Genomic DNA, 26,422 nt, shown 5'->3' on the forward strand with positions numbered 1-26,422 from the left:
ATAAAACCACCTCTTTAAAAGTACCTGGTCGACATTTTCAATTTATTCCCTTTTTTCTTTTTTCTATTTTTTTGTGGGACAGACAACATGATTTTCCAGAGAAGTTTATAAGAAACTGTGTTTCATCTATAAAAATATCAAATAAGGAATATCTCACATTCTGAACATGTTGCATTATGAACATTTCGCTTTTTAAACATCTGGCGTGCTAAACATTTCATGTTATGAACATCTGGTGTTCTGATCATCTCGCATTATGAATATCTGGCGTTAATAACATCTCACATTCTGAACTTCTAATGTTATGAACATTTCAGTAATGTGAAATCTCATCTTCTAAACATTTTACGTAATGACCATTTTGTGTTATGAACATCAAGTCAATGTACATCCCACATTAAAAACATCTGTAGTTATGAACATCTGGCGGTATGAACATTTCACGTTATGACCATTTTGTGTTATCAAATGGTAAATGGTTAATGGTGTATACTTGTATAGCACCTTTCTTCCTACAAGCACAAAGCGCTTTACAGTCACAGACCCATTCACCCAGTCAAACTCACATTCACTCACTGGTGGCGGCTGCGCTGCCAAACACAGGCGCCCGCCTACCACCAGAGGCAAAGTGGGGTTCAGTGTCTTGCCCAAGGACACTTCGACTCATGGGCGTGCAAGGCGGGAATCGAACCTGCAACCTTACGATCATGGGACGACCGCCCTACCGCTGCACCACGGCCGCCCATTATCTCAGGTTCTGAACATCTTGCATTATGAACATGTAATATGGTTGTTTATAACTAGCTTCAACCAAAACGAACATCTAGCTTAATGAGCATCTAGCATTATGAGCATCCCGCACAGTCAAAACATGGCTGGAATGATCTGTGTATGTTAGGAAAGGTACCACTGTATACACTTATTCTTTCACCTTACAGTTTTCCAAAAATAGCCTAGCTTTTCATTGATACAAATCAAAACGATGCTATCCAACTGGGGGAGGCAGACATAAAAGACGGGGAAAGGGGAATGGCAACTATGTGGAAGTTGTGTCCCCAGTCAAACACCCCTCTGATACTGCATGCTGACAGACAAACATGACCATGCTCATTTCAGGAGCCATAGGTGGGTGTTTCCATCCAGTGATTCACTGACTACTCCTTTGGATGGGAAACATGACTGAACCGAGTTAGATGTTTATTAAACCATGGAACAAATAAGGAGCTTGGCCCGCAAAAGGAGAGAATGCGTGACCTTTCAGTTGGCTATTTATGAGACCCCCCCACACAAGGGGAGTGTCACATGTCAGGCACGTTTCTGCCTTTATTCCTGCTTGTTACTGCGAATGCACCAATCCCTCAGTGGGTCATCAAATAAACAGCACTGTTCCAGTCACACTACTTCCCCATAAACCACTGAGTTACTGCAGAAGATATGTAGCAAAGGTTCTAGGTCCTTTCAGGTCATCAATATGACAATCATTGACATGCTTTTATCCAACAGCAGTGTTCTACAAAATAAACTATTCAAGAAGCAGACAGTGTTTTCTACTTCAACATCAGGTGTCCAAGTGTTTGCAAGGATTGACCTCTAACCCAGACAGGAGAATTATGACATGCTGCTTTGATCTAGTTTGTTTGAGCTCAGACAAACTTCATCTCAATTTGAAGAGACATGCTGGTGGTAGATCCTACCATCAGGCAGACTGGCAGTAAACCAGATATGCTACTGGGAGAAAACCAAAGCTAAATGGGGAACCTAAACCAGACTCAAAATACAACAGGAGGATAACAAAACAGTGGAAATGTAACAGTGCATGCAGCAGGACTTACCCATGGCGGCATCTCAGTGGTTGGCAAGCTCAGCTTCACCACTTTGTCCTTGTGCTCCAGGTATGCCAGGGCACGGTTTATCCTGTAGTCCCTTTTGCCGTAGTTCTTCTTCCAGTAAAAAACCATGGCGAGTCCAATCAGAATCCAGCTGAAGCTGAACTCAAAGTAACCCAGAACATAGATGGGGAAGATGACAGCAAAGCTTTTGGCAAACTCAATCCCCATTTGGGTGACATTGGCTAGAGACGACTGATCCTCTTCAGTTGGTTCTTGCGGGGACAGAGGCGGGCTCAAGGGGGAATCCACCTGGCTGCTGGGCGCTGCAGAGGGCCCATTCGACCTCGCTCCTGGTTGTGCCGAACCCTCCATCTTTTGACACTATTTGCCCTCTGGGGAGAAAATTTTTACCCATTAGTATGCTTCTTAACACAAGCATATGTTTGCTTACGCAAGACAATAATATCACAGAGTGGGCGGGGTAACACGGTAATGGACTCTGGGTATAAGCCTCCTTCGAACTGAACAATAAAGGACTTAGCTGTCAAATTCTAGGTAACATTAGAGGGGAACTGATAAATCCAGACAAAATGGCATGACAAGAATCTACAGGCTCGACAAACAAAAGTGGGAGTCAATGTGAAAACACATTGAATCTGAATCAACCATAAGTAAAATAAAAACTTTCAGGTAAAAAAAAAAAGCAACTTTGATCATAAGAAATTGAAAGGCACTTTTCCAGGAAAAAATATCCGATTTTAGTTTTATTAAACTGGATCATGAACGTTATAAAAGTAATACTTCTCTGGACCAATAGGAGCACATGGCAACAATGCAACATTTATCAGTGTAAAGTAAAAAATGCATTCAATTAAGTAAAATAAAACTTTAAAAAAGCAAATAGAACACACACAATCATATACACATATACATATATACTGGCACGAGATGAGAAATCTTGCAATGTGTAATATTAGATTAGATTTATTCCAATGATAATATGACTTGCGATAGTCAAATGTAAAAAGGAACAACAACTAATACATCATTTCTGTTTCAATGCCACAGGTTTTCATTTTAAATAAAAGTCAAATTAACTTAAATTGTACTCCAAGAAATCCTAGCCTACATAGGAGGCAGGCATCATAAAAGGACACCATTCAATTGGTCAACAATGTGAAGGCGTCCATCTGATTGGTCAAATACTTCATGCTGCCATGAAATGGTTTAGTCTGCATGGAAGCATGTAAAGTCCCATTCCAATCATGTTTTGATCTATTGTAAATGGTCTATTGTAGCTTCTACGTAACTACAAGCTTTTAGATGCCATTTTTTCGTCTTCTCCTAAATTTGAATAAAGAAATACACAGAAACACATTTTAAATCTTAATTTTCTCTATATACGGCCTCCATCAGAAAAATGCTAGAAGAAAATGTTAAAAACGTGATTTTCATTGGAGTGGGTCCTTAAGTTGATCCTATTTATGCCGTCTTTTGAGACATTGCACTAACGATAAATAAGCAATTTAATGTGCAGGTCTGATATAGCCCTGAACATAATGTAACCTTTTTGGACTCTGATAAGTCAAAAACAAACTTCTTTCAGTTAACTACGCTTGTTTTGCATATTGGCTGGAAAAAGTTTCACTGTATTCTATACAAAGAACCTTTTGTTTAAAGTACTTTTCCTGAGTATCACCATTATTTCTAGAACTTCGTGTTTTATCGGAAGTAAACAAAACTTTTGATTCGGCATGTGCTAAGTAAAAGTAAACATATAATTAGTGTCCTATTTCAAAAAAAATGAAAAAACTCGACTCTCTTTCCGTGCTACCTTTAGGTGCCTCCAGGAAAGCAGAGCATCAGCGTGAAGAGAGCATATTGCTTTCCTGAAATACTAGTTTTGTGTGACTGTAACTGCGCAGACTGAAAGATTCACGAATATTTCGTCGTAATCTTGTTTTTAAGTATTAGTTTTTTTCGTTTTACTTGTAATTAAGAAAAGCATATCGTACACGTCGGACCTTTTGGTGAATGTATGGAGTCCACCCCAACGCCGCAAAAGTGACACGTCTGAAGGTAGTACTTCACCCAAAACACAAGCGGAAAACTACAGTTCTTCTGAACGCTTTGATCGCCGAGTCTGCGCCACACTCACCTCCAACCGCCTGCGACATTCACTCTTCCCGGAGAAATAAAGAAAGAATTCACTCCCGCGGCCAACTCTGCTGCATGCCGAAGAGCTCCACTCAAACAGCCCTTCTTCCTTCTCGGTTCAACCCCCCCAGTGTGAAAGAGAGCAGTAGCCGCCTGCCTGAGCGAATCAGCAGGAAACTGTCATCGCGGGAAAGAGGTCACTCTGCTGAGGTGTAAGGACGGGGAGGCTCTGGCGACCCCTTGTGGTGCTAAGAGAAAGTCATCGACCTATTTTTCAAAACAAATGTTTTTGTTTTGTTTTTTTGTTTTGTTTTTTTTACTGAAAACAATGTTTCAGTAATGGAGAACGGATCTTGAAAAGATTTATACTTTCTTTAAGTTAATCATGTATTTTTTTGAAGTGGTAGAAATGATAAGACTTTTGTTATGAAATGCTTGATAATATCCTAAACAACATAATTTTATTTAACTTTAATATCACACCCAACCATATTCTTCCATTTATCGCAGGCCAGGTCTGAGCCCACGTCCTCCACCTTTTCTATAGTTTCTACAAGTTTTCTGGGGAACCAGGGTCTCTGCCCTGTGGGACATACCCTGAACAGCTTCCCATGGAGGCTTCATCCGAAACAGATCCTCAAGCCACCTCAGCTGGCTCCTCTGGATGTTGAGGGGCAGCAGCTCTTCCCTGAGTTTTTATCGGATGACTTAACTCCTCCCCCTATCTCTGAGGGGCCCTGCCACCCTATTTCTAGGGTCACTGGGTCTTCAGATGGCCCAGCCACCCTACAGAAAAAAAAATGTTTGGCACCAGTTCAGCAACCTCATGAGAGCGGATGCAGCACCAATCCACCTGTCAATCTCACACTCCCTTCTTTCCTCACTCATGAACAAGATCCCAAAATGCTTAAACGCCTCCACCTGCGGCAGGAGCACTCCACCCACCTAGAGAGAGGACACACTACATTTCTCCACTCAAGAACTATGGCCTCAAAATTGGTAGCCCTGAACCTCATTTAGCCGTTTCACACTTGGCCCCCAACTGCTTCCCTATTTGCCGGATGTTCTTGCCAAAAGAAACCAAAAGGACGAGATCATTTGCAAAAAGAAGAGATGGCCCATGTCCAACAAGATCATACCTTTACAACTTTATGATCATACATTTTTTAACCAAAATCCCACAACCTAAATGTCTTTAAAAGCCACATTTCATGTTTATTTGAAGCCTCTGTTTCCAAAATCTCTAAATTCTTCTGCATTAGTGAAGAGCTTGACACAAGGGGGGGGCAACAAAACAACAGGAAACCTTTCAAAATAAAACAGGAAACTAAACTCAAAAAATGACAGAAACAAAAGACAAATAGAACACAAAAGCAAAGAAACAAAAACCGTGACAGCAGTAGCTGAGTTACTAATTCAAATACTTTTTGAGCGATGTCACAAATAACTATAACTAATGACATTTATTAAGTAAGAGGCCCAACCGTGCATGTGACTGAAGCTTTAAAGGAGTTCTATCTTCAGGCTTTGGTACAAGTTGGACAGAGTAAAATTCAACCTTGATATTAAAGTCTTAATTCATTTTTGTTTGTGTGTTTGTTGCTCTTAGTACGGCCTATCCCTTTGTATACACTTACCCAAAAAGGGGCAATCACTGTGGGTTTTTCACTGTGGGATTTTTATCTATCTTTGTATCTTTGTTTTTTAATTCTAGTTTGCAGACGTTTTTGCAGTTTTTTGTATTTTTATTAGGATAATAGGTAAAAAACCTTGCTTAGGGTGTGACTGTGGGGTGGATGTAGGTGTGTGAGTAAATGCGGGGGGGGGTGTTAGCAGATATTTGTGCAGTCTTTTTGTGTTTAATCCTTTTTTAGGACATTTAAGTAAAAACTAATTGCTTCGGGTGAGTGTGGGGGGGGGGGGGTAGATGTGTGTATGGGTTAGTGTAAGTGTATGTTTGGGTATGTGTTTGTGTGTGTGTGGGGGGGGGGTAGGTTTATAGAGATTACTGTAAATAAAAATAATCACAACACAAAACTTTCATCAACTCTAACGTGAATAAAACCTCACTGCCAGCCACCACCTCATTGTGGCAGGACTATGGAGACCACAACAGGGTCAAGATTGATTTTATCTGATCTAACATAATAAATGAACAGAAAAGCTTCTTTTTTTTTAATGATGGCTTGATCTTACCTGAGGAAGCCCTGGGCAGTTTTGACCTGGCTGAAGCTGCAACACTTAGTCGAGTTTTCTCCCAAATTAATCAAGCAACCTGTTTTTTAGATCCCACCCCAACATCCCTTTTGAGAGTGATATTTCGAGTATCATGAACTCCTCTCTACGGATGGGTATTTTTCCTGCTGCCTTTAAAACTGCAGTGGTGAAACTCATAATAAAGAAATCCGATTTAGACCCTTAAATTATTAAGAACCATAGACCTGTGTCCAACTTGGTTCAGCAGCTGCACAGTCGGGGATAAGGAGAGACAGAGAGTGGTAGAGACGGCTCAGAAGACCAGTAGGTGCCCTCTCCCCACCCTGACTGACATCTACTCTGCACGCTGCATCACTAGGGCCCAGAACATCATCAAGGACAGTTCACTCTCCAGCTCAGACCTGTTCGACCTGCTGCCCTCTGGGAGGCTCTACAGAGGCATTAGCTTCTTTCCCAAGGCAATAACCATCCTCAATTCCAAAATTCATAGAGAAAAACTGCAACAGCACACTCATATGTACATGCTTATATATATGTGTATATGTATATATGCTTATCCATACTTCTGTCCACTTTTGTGCTATCTTAGATGACCCCACCCCTACATTGACCTGTTCTCCCTACCATGACAAAGGTGGATAAAGGTGGAAAGATTTCATGTAATCCATGGACACCAGTGAAGATCACAAATCATTGAAGAAAAAAGGTTCAGAGCACTGCCTAGTGGGTCTAGATGACCCAACTCCCAATGTTAAAGTGCCTAGGATAGCACAAGGGTTAAGTGTCTACCCAACGTCAACACTCTACCTCATGGCCAACTCTCACAGTTGACATTTTATTCAAATTTTATCATAATGTATTTATCCCACAATGGAAAATTGTTCTCCACATTTGGCCCATCCCCTGGGGGAGCAGTGAGCTACAGCCAAATCACACTATTGCCCAAGGGGCCTCAATGTTAATTGTGTCAAATGTTAATATGGTACCATATTTGAACCCTGGATTCCTGTGTGGTAGTCTCTCACCTTACCAAACGAGCTACCCAGCCACTTAAATGTTTGCACACAAATTTTGTACGCAATTTTGCACACAAATCTTGGTCATTCTATATTACAGTTTATATTTGCACACTCGTATATGTTGTACATACTGATTTATTCATGCTCCAACATTTCCATGCTTCCAATGGGGAACGTCATTAGATGTCACATCAGCTTTCGTAGCTATGCTGATGATACCCAGCTGTACATAGCTATGTCTCCTGATGACTCAAGACCAATAGAAGCACTTTTTAACATTTTAGATGTGAAATCATGGATGGCAAATAATTTTCTGCAGCTCAACCAGGAAAAAAACTGAAATTTTAGTTATGGGTCCTGAAGCTAAGAGAGAGAAGTGAAGTTATGAAGTTAAAAGAACTTTCATTAAGCCATTCAGAAACAGTCGCAAACCTGGGCGTTATTTTCAACTCTAAGCTAACTTTTATCCGTCATATAAAACATGTGGGTAAAACTGTTTTTTTTCATCTTAGAAATCTGCCTAGGGTCCGCCCACTACTCTCTCTTGCTAATATGGAGATGCTAATGCAAGCTTTTATCATTAGTAAAATGGATTATTGTAACGCCCTGCTTTCTGGTCTTCCAAAAACTAACATTGGGAACTTTTAGCTTCTCCAAAATTCTGCTGCACGCGTTCTCACCAAGACCAGGAGGCCGGCTCACATCACCCCAATTTTAAAATCCCTGAATTGGCTCCCTATACTGTATGTGTCAGGATTGATTTTAAGATACTTTAAACAGTTTTTCAATGTCTTAACGGTCTTGCACCTTCTTCTGCCTCTGTCAGATCTTTTAGTCAAATATGAACCCTCGCGGACCCTGAGATCCTCTAGCACTGGCTTTCTTAACTATTCCAACTGCAAACACCAAAACCTACAGGGAAGCATCTTTTCACAGCGTGTTAAAGGACCTGAGAGCCGTAGAGAGCATTAATGCTTTTAAGAAAAGGCTCAAGACCCATCGTTTTAACCTGGCTTTCAGCTAATTTTACGACTTTTAATATTTTGTTTTAATTTTTTGTACTTATTTGTCACTTTTATCTTGTTTTATGAATATACACTGATTATTATTGACTTATTTTATTATTCCTTCTTTCAATATTTTATTGTGCTCATTAATTTTATCAGTATGTTTACTTTTTATTTCTCATTTTAAGTTTTATTTCCGGTGCTTCTTCAGTTGGATCCTATCCCTCTAGGTCGGCTGCTGTTCAGCCACTGCAGCTCTAGATGGGGATCTCCGCTGTTGAGGCTGGTTCTATGGAGCCCCAAATTGTTCAAATATGACCTTGTACAATCAACCAATAAATCTCTTATAAATATATAAAAAGATAATAAAATTGTGAAAAACCTGCACACAGATTTTAAATTAGCCATTATGTTATTAAATACATTTCATTTTGCTTTGAAACCCTCTTCATTATTATAAAGCAGCATTTTGAAATATTCATTTTTAATCGTGTTGAATTTTATTATAATTATGGCTTTTTTTGAGAAATTTGGATTTCAAAATGTTTTCAAAGTAGCTCTGTTTTTATTTCTCATTGCTGTTTTTCCAGAATGACTTATTTATTTCATAATGAGCTTTTTCAGCAGAAAGGGTCTGTCTGTCAATCAGTGAAAGTGGGTGGGATCTAAACGCACAGCTGCCGATCGCTTGAAATCGACTCGTATTCCTATATATGCGCTCTGCGGTGTACCAGTTAGAAAGATGACACATTTCGGTGACATCCGCAAGGCTTTGCTGACATTAGCGGAGCAAATAGAGACAATCTGTCGGCAGACGTTTTTTTGAGTCGTTTGGATGGCATTTTTGAAATGCTCAGCTTGATAATTGCTGCAGAAGATGCAAACATCGATGAATCAGGTTTTTCTAGTTTGAGAGCAATTGAGCACCGGGCTCATGTGGACCACACCACAGAGGAGCTTTCTTTAAGCGCCGGTCATCCACTTCTTGAAATCCTCAGGACCCTTGTTCTCTGTGCAGTGTTGCCAGATAGTGTATCAGTTATCCAGCCCAAAAGTCATCTGAAAACTGGCAGACCCAACAAAAAACCGCCCAAACTTACTATGACCGCGCACCACTGGGAGGGGGGCGCACACACGCCCACCCGCCCTTTATATGTAAAATAATGGGATCAGGAAAATCAACAAAACACAGCTGTTTTGTTTTTCCCCCCTACTAGACTAATGAAGCACCCGGATCCAGTCATTTTTCAAAATAAAAGACGGTTCAGACTCATACTAAAATGAGGGACCGGCCTTGTGGTTGTGGATCGCAAACATTTTTGGAGCCTGCTGTTCATTTTATTCAAGGGTTTCTTCTGATAAGTACAGCAGCGTTTCTCATGCAATTCTCTCAGAGCTTTTCTCTGCTCTGTAGCTAACACAGCTCCACTGTCTGTGCCCACAGATCCAGTCTGACTTCACATCAAGGTTTGCCATTAGAGACGATCACTATGCTGGCTCCCAGGAGGCGAGCTGGCGGGAAGACAGAGACCTGCTGCGGAAAGGGTATCCAGCCTGCTCGGGCCTCCTGAACCTAATAATATTTTTTATTTTCATCAAGACAATAATTATAAATCAGGTCCCCTGGTTTGATTTTTCCCTCTTGAGTTAACACAGGACATCAAGCTTTAAAACTCAGTCAGAGAGAGATGGAAAAACCGCTGAAGCCGCCGTCATCAAGAGCAGCTTTCACTGCTCATTGATGATTCACAGAGAGGGCGCTCCCAAATATTAGCGTTTCAAACAACCAATATTTTGCTTTCGTGTTCAGCCCATTTCCCATTATCTATCCCCATCAGCTAGGAGGTTGGAGGAGTGAAAGGGGTGGGTGTTTAGGTCTGGCGAGGGGGCTCTATTTTTAATTTTCATGCTTGTTTTTAATTGTCTTTTTTTTAATGTAAAGCACTGTGTTATGTTTTATAGGAATAATTCTATTTAAATAAAGTTTGATTTGATTTGTGGCCATTAAGCCATTCATTTTTGAAATGTAGGTTTAAAATATGTAAAACAGTAGAAATATAACTGTCTTTTTATATAAAGAACAAATTTAACTTTGCCTGTTTTTGACAGCAGCACATACAAGTTCCTTTCAAAATAAAACACATCGTGTGTATGTCACAACAACAGGCAGACGGCTGGATCCAAATGCAGCAGGTCTATTAGCACAACTAAAAGTCCACAAAGAAAATCAGGGTCAGGCAGGGGTCAAAAGCAGGCATGAGAACATCAGAGGGAAACAGGGTTGTCAATGTCCAGGTGAGCGTCGGGGCAGGCAGCAGGCAAACAGAGTCAGAAACAGGGACAGGAGACAGAAGATCTGGTCCAAATACAATGCTCGATAATGAAAGCAGAAGGGCACCAACAATACTTCGAGCTTAAGTTGACTGTGGTTGATTGGGTGAATGAGAGTCAGGTATGCAACATCCAGGAAGTGTGCGCTTGGGTTGATGGGAGATGTAGTGTGGTATGAACTCTGGAGATGGTTCCTGCTGGTGACCAGAGGAGGAGAAAGAGCTTTGACTTCTGACAGTGTCAAACAAGATTCTCCTGCTGCATCAAATAAAAAATAAAAATTAAAAGAAAAGGCATTTTCTATTAATACGACTTTAGTACGCCGTCATCCTTTTTCTCCTATACAGTTAAATATAAACAACATCAGTGTGGAATGAAATTGAAAACAAATCAAGTAAATTCATTTATGTACTTGAAGAATTGTGTCTCTTAACAGCAACTAGATACTATGCAGCAGAAGATGAAAAAATGTGCTTAAAGATTATTCTAATAATACACCAACTGAATAAAGCTTTTTTTATTCTTTTGCATTATTACATTGCTTACATTTTGCTGGAAGGGTTCAGCACACAGGGTCTATTGATTTAGAGTACTGTCATCAGCGGCAAGAAAGAAAAAAGACAGTTTATTTAGGCTATAACTAAAGATCATCTCAGTTTAAAATATCTAAAGATAAATGTCAGAACTTAAATAACTAATCTGTTTATTCAAATCATGAGCCTTTTTTCTTCAAAACCAAAGAGCCACAATAGAGGGATTAAAGAACCGCATGTGGATTCAGAGCCTCAGGTTGCAGACCCCTGTACTAAACTAGTTACTAGATTGTTTTGACCAAGATATTCCTTTCAAGCAGCAGAACAGTGATAATTTCACCACTAGATGGCAGTAAGTTGCTACTGGTAGTAAGTACTACTAAGTTTAGCTTATGGTATATCAATTCAAGAAAAAAATGAAGTTTTAAGAACTTTAATTAGCAGAGTCAAATCTAAAAAGAAGCTTGTCAGAAATGTAAAATTTAATCTACCTCAAGAGAGAGTTTAAGGCAAAAGGTTAAAATATGTTTTTAAGTTAACAGCAGTGCATGTAAATAAAATCTATCTGCACTGTTTAAACTAATAGAAAACTCCAAAGGAGCCAAAGGTAAATAAGTAGCTTAAATACTCATCGTCTCCTAATGTGAATGTTGTTTATTTAAAAAGAGCTGCTCGTTTAAGAGAATTATCAGATAATGATTTTGATTTAGGTATAAGTTAAATAGAATATTAGTCTCTGCTTTTATATTACAGACTAATTTCCCTACTTAGATGCAATGTTCTTTCCACATACATGTGTGTGACCAATTAATCCACCTGGATGTACACAACCGATAACACAAGTAAAAAATTCAAACATCTTACTGTGTGTGACATTTCCAAGTGTACCAGAAAAGCAGATCATGCAAATGATTACATTTGTCTGTTTGTGGTATATAAAGTTCAAGTGCTTAAAGAACACGATAAAAAAGATAAAACCAATGTTTGGGTAAGCGTCACATTGATAGACTGCTGAAGAAGCTTTACTCTGTTTTAAGAAGGAGTGCTTTCTTTCAGATTAGTGGAATTGTGCATAACCCCATATATAAGATTTATCTTAAAGAAATCAGTGTCCTAACTGTAAACTCATACCTTTTTAAGGGGAATTTCTGATGACTGACAGGGTAAAAGACAATCTTGAGTGAAAAAACTGAAGAGTAGCTGAAAAATAGGAGTCTTCTATAGTTAAATTCCACACATTTTGTTATTTTATTTTTTTTAAGCTACAATTGAAAAAAAACATTTCGGATCGGCTTTTAATCTGTGTTCAGTTTCAGAATCAAAGATCAGATTAGAGCAAACTTTGGTTAGACCTCATGGGGGATCATTTTCTGTCACTATTCTCCCCTAAGGTGGGACTTTTTCACTGTTTATCCAATTTTCTTTATTTCATAAAACCTGCCAGATCCACATTTATTCATGAAAACTTAGGTAAATATGGTCAAAATCAAAGGAAATCGCTTCTAACAGTTCATTAGAATTTCATTTCTGAGTTCTGGGCAGGAACTTTGTACAAAGTATGCCCGCCCCCACTTCCCATCAACCATTCAGACGGATGATGGGAAGATGGAAAAGGTAAGGGTGCAGGAGGTAGAACTGGAGGAGCAATTAGCACATTTATTCAGTTCAATCCAAAACATAGACTTTCTACTTTAGCAAAAAGAGAAAAACAAATGAAAAGTGGAGCCTGTGTGTTTCAGAAAGACTAAAACAAAGAAAGGCAATCTACTTAAAGCAGAATAGCTTTAATGGCTCCCAGCACTGATATCTTTACAAAATCATCTAATGCTGTGTTTTGTGAAGGGTATTTGCTTTCCATAAAAGCACCATTGAGCCAGAGTTCAAACGTGGAAAACTACAGAGATGCAACAAACTACAGTGTCTTCATTGTACTTTATTGAAACTGTTGAAAAGCTCCACATATTAGGATTTGGATGATCGAACTTCGCTCAGAATTCAGCTACAGGTGCTGAAAACAATTTTATTTCAAAAGGTTCTCACTGGATGCGGATTACTTCAGCTTTCACCACAATCAAAGCTCATGAAATGAGACCCAATTTGACCAAGTTCCAATGTTTTAGTTCCGATGTTTTATACAAACAGCAGCATCAACTTATCAGGTCAAGGTTGATGTTGAAAAGGTGTCACATTTAATAAAAATTTACATTTTCCAGTTGAATAATCTTTAAGAATTCTGTTCATACCCCTTTTGCACAACCGAGCATCAGAAAACCATTCTACCTTAAAACAATGAATTTGAAAACAATAAAGAATCCAAGCGGAAGGAAAGAAACTGATAAATGAGTGCACAAGTTGTTTTATTTAAACAGCTCCACTGTTTAAAATCTGTCTCACACACCAAGTAATTGGGCAACAGCTTTCGACTTTTGTGCCAACACATCTCAATGCCATGTTGAATCTTCTGCCAGCAGAGCGTCTGCTGATGGTCTCTGGCTTTGTTTAAATACATGCCAGTTGACACCCCCCCATCCACAGATTTCCGCAGCATATTATACAAGAAAGAAACCATGTCAGGGGTGGGTTACATTTCTATTCTGTTCTCTGTTTTTTAATGTTTACATGTTCAAAATATTCGTTTTTTTTTCTCTATTTAATTTTGTGACCAGCATGATATTATTTTAGGCACAAATTTGCATTCAAATAACTCTGTGATGTGTGATCCTAAACCATGATCAGTGCGGTTAACACAAAACATTGTAGTGTACATTTTTTTATGTTGTCTTTGTTCAAAATTTTATGTTTATTAAAAAATATATTTTACTTCATTTAGCTATTTATGAATGTAGCTTTAATCATTATCTGTCATTTCATAAGCTATTCAGCAAGTAAAATACTGCTAAAACCTGTATAAAATATTACTTTTCCTTTAGATCAAGCAAACCACTATGTTATTTTTGTAGCGATTCAACCTTTTAAAGAAGAAATCATTTTTTACGGGATTTATTTTGAAACCTCTAACCGGAAGTGCTTGTTTTAACACTCGCACTTTGACAGCAGCGCTCTCCTCTGGTTGTAAATGATCACAGCGTGCGCTCAGGTCCCCGTGTCCGCGAGGGACATCGGTCATTCCGTTTCTCCGGCGGTTCCCTGCCATCCGTGGAATTAAGCAACGATTGGAAAACGTAATTTTTTCCGAAATAAAAAAAACTCTGATTTGCGGACTTTAAAATGAACATTTTCTCTTGAGCTGAGATTTGCTTTTTCACCTGACGACTGAAGATGAAAAGTTTACTTCTTCTTCTGACCTTGTTTTTCTCAGTATGTCCGCTGCTGGTAAGATATTTTATTAGTAGTTTTTGTGGTACTTTGAAACATGTAAGCTCATTTGAATGTGTCAATCATTTTTATTTAAAAAGCGTTATAGAAAAATAATATTCTGATAAAAAAACAACATAATGAAAAACATGTTATTGCGTGTATATATTTAGTTTCTAAATATTTTTTCTGTATAAATTAGCAAAAAATAAATACATCTGGAATTATTTAGAATTTCTTTAAAAGTCATTTTTAATTTATTTAAAAAATTTAAAGATTAAATGCATTTTTGTTTGTTTATCAAGTATAATAACACATTTTTTTAATATAATTGTTTGCAATACATATAACTCAATTGTTAGCTAATACAAAGATTCTGAATCAAATAATTCACCCAAAATCTTGTCTTTGCATGAAAATGACAGTTTTATTAATTGTGTATTAATGTAAATGGTTTCTGCTCACACTGTGTGTGTTTGTCATTAGTTTCTTTGTTTTCATAATACATTTTTCTAAAATATGCAACCATGACTACATATAAATTAAAGTAATGCCTGCATCTATCCAATATTGCACTGACTTTTTAGCTTAGATAATCTGGGGGAAAAACTATTTTTATTAAAATAAAACACGTTTTTCATTTGAAAGAACATTTAGCTAATTATTGTTAAAATGTCTAGTTTGAGGGTCTCATATCTTTCTAATTTCTTTGAGTAGAAACTTGAGCTCTGAGCATTTGACGTGCATTTATATGAGTTTTCATGTTATTTTCATTCAAATGAATGTTAATGAGAAACGGAAGCAGCTCTTTTGTAATCGGAGTGTATGATCATGATTGGCAGCTGGAACATCTGGGCCTTCATGAAGAAAGTTTGTGGTAAACAACCTCTTTTTTTCTTTTGCTGTTGATTCTCATTTTTGCTCATCTTGATCATCACACAATCTGGCCTCTGTCAGTCTGAATCCAGATGACAAACAGTGGAAGTGCTCCCCGCTTCTCCACCCACTCAGCATGGACTTTGAGTGGAAGCAGGCCGAGCTGTAAAAGATGTTCACGTCGCTAGAACAAATACCAGTATGTTCTTGTAATCCGCTGCCACCTCGGATACTCAGAAACCCTTTCCGCTGGAGTGTAGATTCTTCATCCTCTCGCTGCAGACTTGCCCCCGATGCTGTCTTTTCCAGCTGCCTTTGCCTCTGCCGCTGCAGGGCATCTCAGGCCAGTGAACACATATCAAGCTGAAATCCTGGTTTGACTTGGATTTAAAATCTTCTTTTGCTTTTTTTTTAGACGCAAAACGAAATTTCCTTAATCGCTGGGACACATTTTCTTCTAATTATATGCAAGCAGGTAAAAAAATGTGAGTGAACAGAGAGAGAGGGCTGAAGGGAAAGCTGTGGAATCACATGCTTTCATTCTGCTGCACTTAAAGGGGCATATGATGCTTTTTTAAAGCCTTTTAGAGTAAATTATATCCATATATACGATAATATATTACCTTTGAGACACTAAAGGACACAGATAATTTCCTACCCGGAAGTGAGACGACTCGATATCTGAGGTACCAGCTTTCGCTCCTTGTGAGTGCCGCTCATTTCCTGATGTCCACCTTTTCGTTTTGTGCCTCAGCTGCATGTCGGCGTTTCCCACAAAAACAAACAGCGTCTGAACTTTTGCAGAGATGGATGTACATATTGTACATATACATGGAAGCGTTTTCGCCGATCACTGCTAGCTCTGCAGAGAAAGTGGGTGTGTGTCAGCCTGGAAGGGGCTGTTCCTCACTTTCATAGGTATGAATGTGAGAACCAATTCATTTTCCTGGATCGGGAGGGGCTGGTGCCCAGTGCAGGTTTTTCAGAGGAATACTCAGAGATGCATGAACCGATCAAAATAGCGCTTTGGGGTGTGTTTTTTGTGAGGATGAATATAATTATACACATAAAAGCTCAAAAAGTTGATTTTGCAGGATGTAGGTCCTTTAAATTTTCCTGTTTGGTTACTCTTTTGCTTTTACAAATTTACTTTTAGCAGACATTTGTTTAAATGACAGAGACACACTGCCACCATGCAAAGATGGAGGTTTGAGTTTCACTTGAAGGTCTGAGACTCATAAACAACTTACATCAGTTTTCTGTTTCACATGCTCCTTATGTAAAGTCTGAAAAAAGTGGGTGCTTAGCATTCTCCTCTTTTTGTGTTCAGGGGAGCAGATGCACTAAATGCATTTTTCTGCATAGCTTTGCATTGTGCACAGAGTTTATCTGAATTATCCAGTGCTTTAAAATGCACTCGTGCATCTGTGAGTCAGAAGCTTGCATTATCAACATCATTGAAACATTTAGGAAAATGAACAAATCTCTGCTTCTGTTCCAGGATTTTTTCTCTGTCTGTTGGGTTTGTTCTTTACTTTTAAGGTAGTTCCATCTGGGTAAAACCACCTTTTAAAAGTTTAGTTTATAAAAATCAGTCAAATGCTGGTTTCTGCATTACTTTTGTTCACTTTATTAAAAAAGAAAAAAAAAGAAAAAGCTTCAATCATGATAAAAATTCCAAAGGCCATCATTGAAAGAAGTTGGTTGGGTAAAGCACAAAAATCTGAGCAGATTGTACATTTCTGCTTTGTGAGCCTCACAGTCTGACCACATGCATGTGTGTTTAGACGCAGCTAATAAACCTGCTGCAATTGGAACCAGCCGTCTGCCTGTTCTGTGACAAATACGATCTTTTTAAAACAGCTTTTTTTTTGCCTGCTCCTCACTAAACACAATTTGAATACAGAATTACTTAGAAATGAAATTTTGATTTTATTATTTTTTTCTCCGTGTTCTTGTAATGTCACAAGAACATGCTAAAAGCACAATTTCATCGCAGTGGGTCTTTAACAGAAATAGTCCCAATCAAATGTGATTCAAGTCACCATTTTCATTATGAGGAAGCTGTTTCCACAGGTAAACACACACTGAGGGATAGAATAATAGCACAATAAAAGCCGAAACTACGCTTGTGTTTTTTAGCCACACATTTGACACGGATGAAACGGCTCTAAATAAGAGGTGTGCTGCATCATCAGCTGTCGTCTCAGCTTGTTTTTCTGCAGCTTCAGAGCACGGCAGAGACTCAGGTGTGAACTGGCCTCTGGCCACAGAGGCTTTTTCAGCTCATCTGTTTCTGCTCTGACTGTGGGAGCCATGGATCTGCGCTTGAGCTTACCGAGATCTGGGTGTGTTTTGATAAGATGCTGAAAGAGGAGGACCATTAGTAATCCTTCTTTGTGTTTGGCAGAAAAATGTCTATCTTTTAAATTTAGATATAATCTTGTTTTACAGAAATTCTTTAAAAGTGTCCTAAAGTGAGTGACAAGATAGGTCAAACGTAATGGAATAAATCTAAACTCATAAGCTCATTTTGTTACATGTCATTTTCCTGCCACTGGTTGGGCATTCTGTAGTCTTTCTTTTATGTACACTTTTTTTCTGGTTTGAATATTAAAGTTTTTGTCTGGGTTAAAAAAGTACCCATGGAAGCTCATTCCTTTTTTTAAAAAAAAAAGAAAACATCTGTGGCAAATAATCCCTCCATGTCTGAAACAGCCTGAAGCTTTTACTTTCTTAAATAGTGGGAAGGTGTGAATTGGTAGTTTTTCCTCAGGCATATGCTTACAGCTCGCTGCAGTCCCACAAAATGAAAGGCTGTTTGCGGCTCACACAGAACAAGTGTCCGCAACAGAGAGCCTGTTCTTATTTGCAGTCATGAGGGAAAAAAACAGGTTTCATTTGCAGCTCAGGAGGCTCTCAGTGTCAGAAGAAAACCCGTGTGGATGAGCGGTCGAACACGAATTCTGCATTGTTCTCCTTTTTTGTTTCTGCCAAAGAAAGGCTCTTGTGGTTTTGTGATAAATGGAAAAATGCTGTTTTGTGCTGGGTGGGTTAAGCAGTTCAACTTGAGATGACCCTCAATGACCAGAGTGGGCGCTATACAGCAATCAGAGATGAAATCTGAAATCCCAGCTGTTCTGATTGTTTGGCTTTAGCTCACCAAAGTACAGTAAAAAAAATCTAGTAACACTGTGATCATTTACATAGAAATGATGAATACTTAACCTTTCTCTGCTCTTCATGTCTTCTTTCTCTGTGGTTGAAAATCTTAAAACAAGCTGCTTATGAGGATAAAAATATACATCATCTTTGCAGGGTTAGATAAAACATTCCTACATCTCTTCATTGTTTAACTCTTGTGCTATCCTATGACCCCACCCTTACATTACATGTTCTCCCTACCATGACAAAGGTGGATAAAGGTGGAAAGATTTCATGTAATCCATGGACACCAGTGAAGATCACAAATCATTGAAGAAAAAAGGTTCAGAGCATTGTCTAGTGGGTCTAGATGACCCAACTCCCAATGTTAAAGTGCCTAGGATAGCACAAGGGTTACAGCTGCTTATTCCTGGGCAGGGTTGAGGGGTTGGCGGTTTTGCACTGAATTACTCCCCACGCTCGGAAGATTAGAGCATGAACGTTTTTACATTTTTACAACTTTTTCTTTTCTTTTTGCAAAAATAACAAATTGCTTTAAAAGTGGAAAAACTGTACTAAACTGACAGCGCAGAAGTAGCTTGTAACCATGACCAACATAAACTTTCTGAGTTCAACACATGGAAGTGGGGGGTAACTTGAGTTTTTGGGGGTGTTAAAATGTCAGGGGATATATTTTCCTCAGCCGTTATGAGTTTAAATAATCTACCGCAATTGTTTGTGTAGCATACCATTGCCATGCATCACCTAAACATAAACTGCAACCCTTTAAATGTGCACTATAAACCACAAAGAGTGGAACCAGCAAGGAAAAAGTCGCAAAAGTGGGAATGATTATTACTCTTCATGTGTAAAACTGCGTGTCATTAAATTTACTGCAACATCATTTATTTTTACTGATAGAGACACTTTATAGCTTTACATAAAACATCTTGCAGCTCGGCATGGCATCACATTGCACAAGGATGACTTTGAAGCAGGCCTACAAGAGTTGATTTTCACACACCGACACATTCCTAAATTCATCCATAAATCTGAACAACAGCCCCGTCTTGATCGGGTGCATTTATTTCATCTCAAAGGAGACTTTCAACCCTTGAAACTCAATCAGCCATGATTGTTATTGAAGACGGATGACTATGAAAGTCACACTCGCATCTGAGGACCATGAGGATAAAGTAACCATCCTCATAATTACTATAAATCTGAAAACAAGCAAAATGCAATGAATAAACGATCAAACCTATCATGGAAGGCAAAAGGAAAAACAAAAGCCTCAAAGTCAAAACCAGATCTTCTGAAAACTAACAGAGAAGCTGTTCACTGCTTTTCAACACCACTGTCACGGATTCTTTAAAAAAAAAAAGAATTCACAACAAAATGTGCAAAGGAAAAAAAACAGGATGTACGCTGAACTGAGTTCAAAGAATGCCATTGATTTGGGAAATAATGAAGCTTTGCGACAGAAATCAATTCCTCCTCCAGAGAGAGTTTGTGTGAGGCGAAAGCAGGCGCTTTTTCACCTGCAGCTTTTGTGGCACTCTCCTTATTTCGTGCTGCGAGTTTGCTTCATCGAATGTTACAGGCAGAAATCTGCCCCCCAGAAAGAGTGCCAGGTCTGTGAGGGTCTGTTAAAAGGACTCAGTTCTGTCACAGAAAAGCTGGAAAGATGCTAAAAAGGGAAACAATGATGATCAATCTAACAGCTTTATGTTTGAGCAGCAGGAAGCTCATGCAATTAATCAGCTGTTGGTCTCATTCAGGGTGGATTTACAAGTTTTTGTGTGCAATTAAGACATTTTTATCTGAGTCAATTCAATTTGTTCTGCCTCTAAAGACAATTTGTGATTTTATTCAGTTCAGAGTCAAACAAATAGAATTTGACTTTTCTACCTGTTACACATTTTTGTTTTTTCTCTGAGTGGAAGCTGATAGAAAAAGATTGTCCTTGATATCGCTTCACTCTGATTTGTCTAACGGGCTGCCAATTACTGAAATAAACAATTATCTTGATTTAAACAATCACTTAAGGATCCACTTTTCCTCTTCTATTAGACTAAACTGCCAGGTTTGACTCAAGATAAATCAAACTTTGGTATAGTGCTAGAATTTCACTGAGGTGCTTTAAATATAAGATCTAACTGTCTAAATGTACCGAAAAATTAAGAAACTCACAATTTGAATGTGTTGGGATGAACAAGGAAAAAACCCAAACTGAACTGAAGCACAGATCAAGCAAAGTCTGAGAAATTGTATTATATTTCCTAAAATTGTTTAATAAACTAACTGAAAGTTAAAGAAACAAGGGAAACATGTTTCTGTCCACAAACAAATTATTCCTAACTTTTTATTTTTTTGCATACAGGCTTTATATTTTTATTTCCTTTATTTTGCTCAGTTGTTGGTTTATTTTTCTCTTTTTCTTTAATTGTTCCATTAGTTTGTTTCTTCCTGTCTTGTATCTTTTTCGAAGCCCACACCACGGCCACAAAGCTTACAAAAATGTAAGATGAAATGTATTTATTTATTTTAACATATGTTGAAAGTTAATAAATGGGGAAGCTAATCATAGAGAGAAACTATCAAATTTTCTAAACTTCCTATATTAATACATTTTCTAAACCCATTAAAGCAGCAGAGAGGATGCTATTTCAGTAAGTTTAAGCCAAGTCTGGAGTCACTGGTTTGTACAAATAAAACAGACAGTATTCTCTGCACTATGAGCCACACTTAAAAGCTGTTTTCTTTTTTGTGTGCCTTATAATCCAGAGCATTTTAAACATGGATTAAATCTGGTTTTCTTAACTGATGTTGAAGCAGTTTTGAGAGGAACACTGTTAATGTAAATATGGATGTACCGTGTAGCTGTTGGACTGTGTGTTTTTTTTTTAACGTATCACTAACAAGGTTGAGTGAGCGTAGTCACGATAACGGTTTGCTTTAATGGTACCAGTCTATTTTTTTGTGTTTCAAACAAGGTTGAGAGTTAAAGGTTTTGCGAACACGCGAACGTGACTACTGCTTCCAACGTGGCTAACATGTAGCGTGTTACAACAGGTTCTAGAGTCACTGTGAACGCAGTTAATAAAGTCTGGCTAGCTGATGGATTTATCTCTGACTCTTGTCCTGCATTATGCGTCTTTTAGTTTTGTGCGCCCAATAGTGTGGAAAAAATAGTTGGTAAAGTGTAAAGATGTTTGCCTTTTGTCTGAATGAACATTATGTCACATATGACTGATTCGTTTACACTTTCAACACATTTTTATATTAATTGATAAACAAACTGTTAAAATGACGATGCTAAGGATTTCAATATCCACTCATTTTTACCATGATGGAGGACATGTATAAAGAAAACCTAATTTAAAACTATCTTTCTGAGTATTTCTCTATTCAAACTGTGGGGAGTTAGGAGCAGACGAAAAATGCTATTTTAAAAAGCTTGTAGCTGTTACATAAAAAAAAAAAATCAGAAGGGCCTCAAGCTCCATGCTCTCGCTCCACTTGCAGATAAATAGATCAATGTACGTCTTTGTTTTCCTCATCTGCATCTGGATGAAAACTGTACGGCTGGATAGCTGTGATCCTGCTCGCCATTTTTGTTTCACTGCTAATGTTAAGTGTGGGTTGTGCGGCGCTGTAAGCTAGTGGAAGAGGGTGTATATTTAGGGATGATGGGAAGGCTTACTCTGTCAAACGGTCCCCCCCACAACTCAGAGATTTCAAATGAACTACTGCTGCTATGCAGAAACTGTCCTAAAAAATGACAGAGATTTTTTAGTTTAGTCTAAAAATGGCGTATCTGGGAAAGCTTTTACAATGGATCACAAAATTATAAGGGTTGGACTTTAAATATTTTACTTTATTTCAGGCCCTAATAAGGATATTTGAATGGTATGTACAACAAAACCTATACGCCACAATGTTTTTTGTCATAAATATTCCCCATATAAGAACTTTAAAAAAAAAATTATAAAAGAACTACACAGTTCTTTGACCATTGTTTAAACTTGATTTGTTGTCTTTATTTTTGTACTTAAATCCACAGTCTAGTGTGTGTTGGATTTGGCAAGAAACATAAACTCACATGTCAGCCAATTCTAATTTAAAAGGATTCAAGTTACTGAGTCATTTAAAAACTCTACAACAAATAATATACAATCCACTGGCAGCTTTGCCGCTTGGATGCAGCCCAAATCCTCTTCTTACAAACACTTTGTCAAAATGTTTTGTCTGCAGCTCATTTTGATGAACAGTGTTCAAGGCAGCCAGAACAAATCAAATCAAACACAGAGAAACACTGGTATGTTTGTGCAGTGCTGTGTGCAATGGGGGAATAAAAATGCAGAAAAACATAGTAGAGAGCGACGAGGAGCTTCAAAATCCTTGTTTTTGACTCAAGCTCTACTATCAGCTTCAAACAGAAAAACATAGAGAGCTCATAGGATAAATGAAAGCAAATATCCCCACCCTTTGAAGGTAAAAAACGTTTTAGCTTTTATAAGACTAACGCTGCAACCAAGAGCTCATGTTAACATGGAGTCTCATGGACTCAACTCTAGCCATCTATTTTTTAGCATTTCCTATTGTAAAAACTATTAAAAAAATGTTACACTTTTAAATTGACATGAGACTTTTTTTTTTCCAAAGCAAGGCTAAAATAATCTGTTCTACAAAAACATTTTTTATTTAATTGATCATTAGATTTAATATGCTTATTTATCATTAATTTTATGGCTTAGCCACATGCACCCAGGGACTTCATGGAGATGAAACGTATGATTGATGTGCATGTGGTTAGTGTATCATGAAGTACCGTGATGGGTTCTAACTGACCACTGGCAAACGATGCATGCATGGGGTGTGCAGGTGATACGTAAGTGCACGTAGGATGCCACTAGGATGACCACACAAACTACACTCTGATTTTTTACGTTTCTAAATGTCAGAGAGCACTCAAGAAGCCTGTACAAGGAACAAGCCTGTGCAAGGAACAAGCACTTATCACGCGAACTAACATATTAAATGTTTTGCATAAGTGTTTGTTTGCTACGACCTGTGACATGCAACATGCCCGTAGAGAACAATGTGCATGAACACAGAGTGGTCTACGATCTTAAAATGTCATGAGGACCACCTGCATACCCTCTACAGGTTTACCCATTTTTTGCCCGCATACAGCTCATATCCACCCTTAAGGGCAGTTGTGACTAAGGAATAAAATTTGTGCAAACATTCATGAGTTTGAGGCTAACATTTGTTGGCAGGAACTAGAAAAATCAACAATGTGTACAAGTAACTAACCATCCATCCGTTTTCTAAATCTGCTCTGTTCCATTTGAGTTATAGGATGCTGGAACCTATTCCAGCTACCCCAGTACTCCATTGCTGGTCAAGGCATACAATCCTTCAAAACAGCACATCAAACAAACAAAAGGTTTATGTTAAGAAGCATTTTGCTTTTGTGCTCCTAGCATGAATATCATGCAACTGATCAGCAGGTCCAAGCAGCGCAGCGATGGGGAGACAGTAAAAGGCTACTGATTGATTTGTTGAGTAGCAAAAGAATTGTAACTTGTAACTTGGGTTTTGTCATTGTGGATGAATGGGCATGCTCAGATGTGTGGGTGTTTGGTTTCACACACAGAAAAAGCATTTTTACTGACAGACAATTTCTTTTGACAAGTACAAAATCTTTTTTTTACGGACAGATAGTTCTTTCTACAAGTACAAAACATGTTTACAGACACACACATCTTTTACTATAAGTACAAAACTTTTTTACAGACAGACAATACTTTAGCAAAAAATCTAATCTAATTAATTTGGAATCACCACTTGACCTATGAAAACATGGGAGGAAGCTGGAGTGTCTAGAGAAAACCAATAAGGAGAATAGAAACTCCACGCAGAAAGGACTAGTGTTGGGAATCTTACTTTATCAATTAGTTATAGTTACTAGTTACATCGGCAAATAAGTCATTGAGTTAGGAACTCCGTTTCGGCATCTCAAAAGTAAATGGTCACTCAGTTCAAATGCAGCAATAAGTTTTATATTTTTCCTTAGCTGCCCACAAACATAACAATTAACTTAAGTGCAATAATTTGATTAATGTGACACTTATAGTACACAGTTATAGTTCTACCAGTGAAATTGTGTTGATTAATAATAGCAGCAAGGCAGATGTTTGAAGGGTAGAAATTCAAATATTTATCAGAACTATCACGCAACAAAAACTGCAAAAAACAGTACATAAATATTAATAATAGTAACTTCATGTAAACTGAACGTAAAGGTTTTATTGTCAACTTCTTTTGGTCATCCTAATTTTTGCTTTAATAAACCAAATAGTTTTAATCACAGTAACAGAGGGGAAAATAGAAATGCAAAACCATAAACAATAATTAGCAAAAAACGGTAGCAATATCTCTCAGCTGCAATGAAGTAATTCACTGTTACATTGCACCTTAACATGAACTTTAAAATTGTCAAACTAATTAATATTAACTTTTCATGGGGAGAAAAGAGAAGCGAGTAAAAGTTTCTAGTACTAACATGTATTTCAAGGATTCTATGAAATGACGTGTTTTGCTGCGTTCTGGCTCTGCTGGATCTTTGAATGAATGACTTTGACTCAACAGTGGACCACAGGAGCGTGTTTTCCACAGCATACTTTGCAATAAGTATCTTCAGTTCTGTGTGAGTTTCGTGGTGCTGCTTTGTCACTGGAGCTCACGCACTGGGGCTCCATGGCTTGTTGTGGGAAGAAAAAAAAAGTTTGGGGTTCAGTGCCTCATTTGAAATGAATAGCTTCCAACAGACGTTGGTAATGTCTTTGTGCGGGACACAACGTGAATTTGACATGAACAGTTGTTCCTTTTGTTTCAACTAAAGCAACATAGTGTTGATATTTCCGGCCTGAAAAATGTTACCTTTGTCGTTGACGCTTCCTGTTTTTTTCGATCCTGACTGCTGCGTTGCACATGCAGATGTTGGAGAGCATGCGCCTCCCCACTGCCCACTCCCTAGCCAATCATGATCTCGAATGGAACTAATCACACATCCGTGTCACACAGAATAATAAATGGTAAATGGCGTATATTTGTATAGCGTTTTTCTACCTTCCTCGATGGCCCAAAGTGCTTTACAGTCCCAGTCCCATTCACCCACACATCCACATAGTAGTGGCAGCTCCGCCGCCGAACACTGGCGCCAACCTTCCACAAGAGGCAAGGTGGGGTTCAGTGTCTTGCCCAAGGACACTAACCGCACGGTGAAAAAAGAAGTTCCGGTCACCTAGCTTATATGTTTTGTATCACTGCGCCGGCTTCTTTAAAACAACCTTTTGCTTCATCATTTGGGCAAAAACAAGCGGTAAGAGGTGAACTTTCTCTCTGAACTGATGCTTTATTCAACTCATCGGAAAGATCAGCATATATATATCTTTCTCTCTAAACAATGTAAATGAACTGTGTGTGTGAATTCCAGCAAAAATGTGATAGGATTCATTCTGGAGGGTAACCCACAACTATTGAAGCAAGTTAAACAGTTGTAAGAAAGGGCATGTAAACTTTAGATAAACGTGTTCATACTCCCTGCCAGATTTGAAGAAAGAATGTTTATCTTTTCATAAACTGCATTTAAACATCTGGCATATGAATCATAAAAGGGAGAAAAACAAAATAAAACAAAACCCTACCAGTGAAAATGTTAAGACATTCATGAAAAAAAAAGTTTTCTCACCAACGACTTCCAGATGGCAGGGAACTTTGACCACCGGTACTTTTTTTTTTACTTGTCTACTAGGGCTGTGACGATAACCGCATCACTGCATCATCACCGCACTTTTTTTTTTTTCTCAAACTTTATTTATTTATATAGCGCCTTTCATTTCAGTTAAAAACACAAAGTGCTCCACATAAAAGCAGATAAAACAGTCATAAAAACCGAAAATTGTTAAAAACAGCAAACAAAG

General features: G+C 38.2%; 2 protein-coding genes across 4 annotated transcripts in view; one reads left to right on the forward strand and one right to left on the reverse strand.

The window, feature by feature from the left end:
• The window catches only part of LOC101155225 (extended synaptotagmin-2), a 53,252-nt gene extending 49,100 nt beyond the window's left edge, over positions 1 to 4,152 (reverse strand). For 2 of the 3 annotated variants that reach the window (XM_023965408.1, XM_023965407.1), the window contains exons 1-2: positions 3,988 to 4,152; positions 1,833 to 2,221 (exon numbers count right to left, since the gene is read on the reverse strand). In XM_023965408.1, coding sequence (XP_023821176.1) covers positions 1,833 to 2,201 — 369 coding nt within the window. In that variant the 5' untranslated portion in view covers positions 2,202 to 2,221; positions 3,988 to 4,152. The remainder of the gene's footprint in view (positions 1 to 1,832; positions 2,222 to 3,987) is intronic. The other variant, XM_023965409.1, reaches the window with a different exon arrangement.
• Positions 4,153 to 14,189: 10,037 nt separating this feature from the next.
• The window catches only part of LOC101155464 (vasoactive intestinal polypeptide receptor 2-like), a 92,513-nt gene continuing 80,280 nt past the window's right edge, over positions 14,190 to 26,422 (forward strand). The window contains exon 1 of the mRNA XM_023965399.1: positions 14,190 to 14,426. Coding sequence (XP_023821167.1) covers positions 14,373 to 14,426 — 54 coding nt within the window. The 5' untranslated portion in view covers positions 14,190 to 14,372. The remainder of the gene's footprint in view (positions 14,427 to 26,422) is intronic.

This window comes from Oryzias latipes, chromosome 17 (assembly GCF_002234675.1).
Source record: "Oryzias latipes chromosome 17, ASM223467v1".
In the NCBI taxonomy this organism is placed as follows: domain Eukaryota; kingdom Metazoa; phylum Chordata; class Actinopteri; order Beloniformes; family Adrianichthyidae; genus Oryzias; species Oryzias latipes.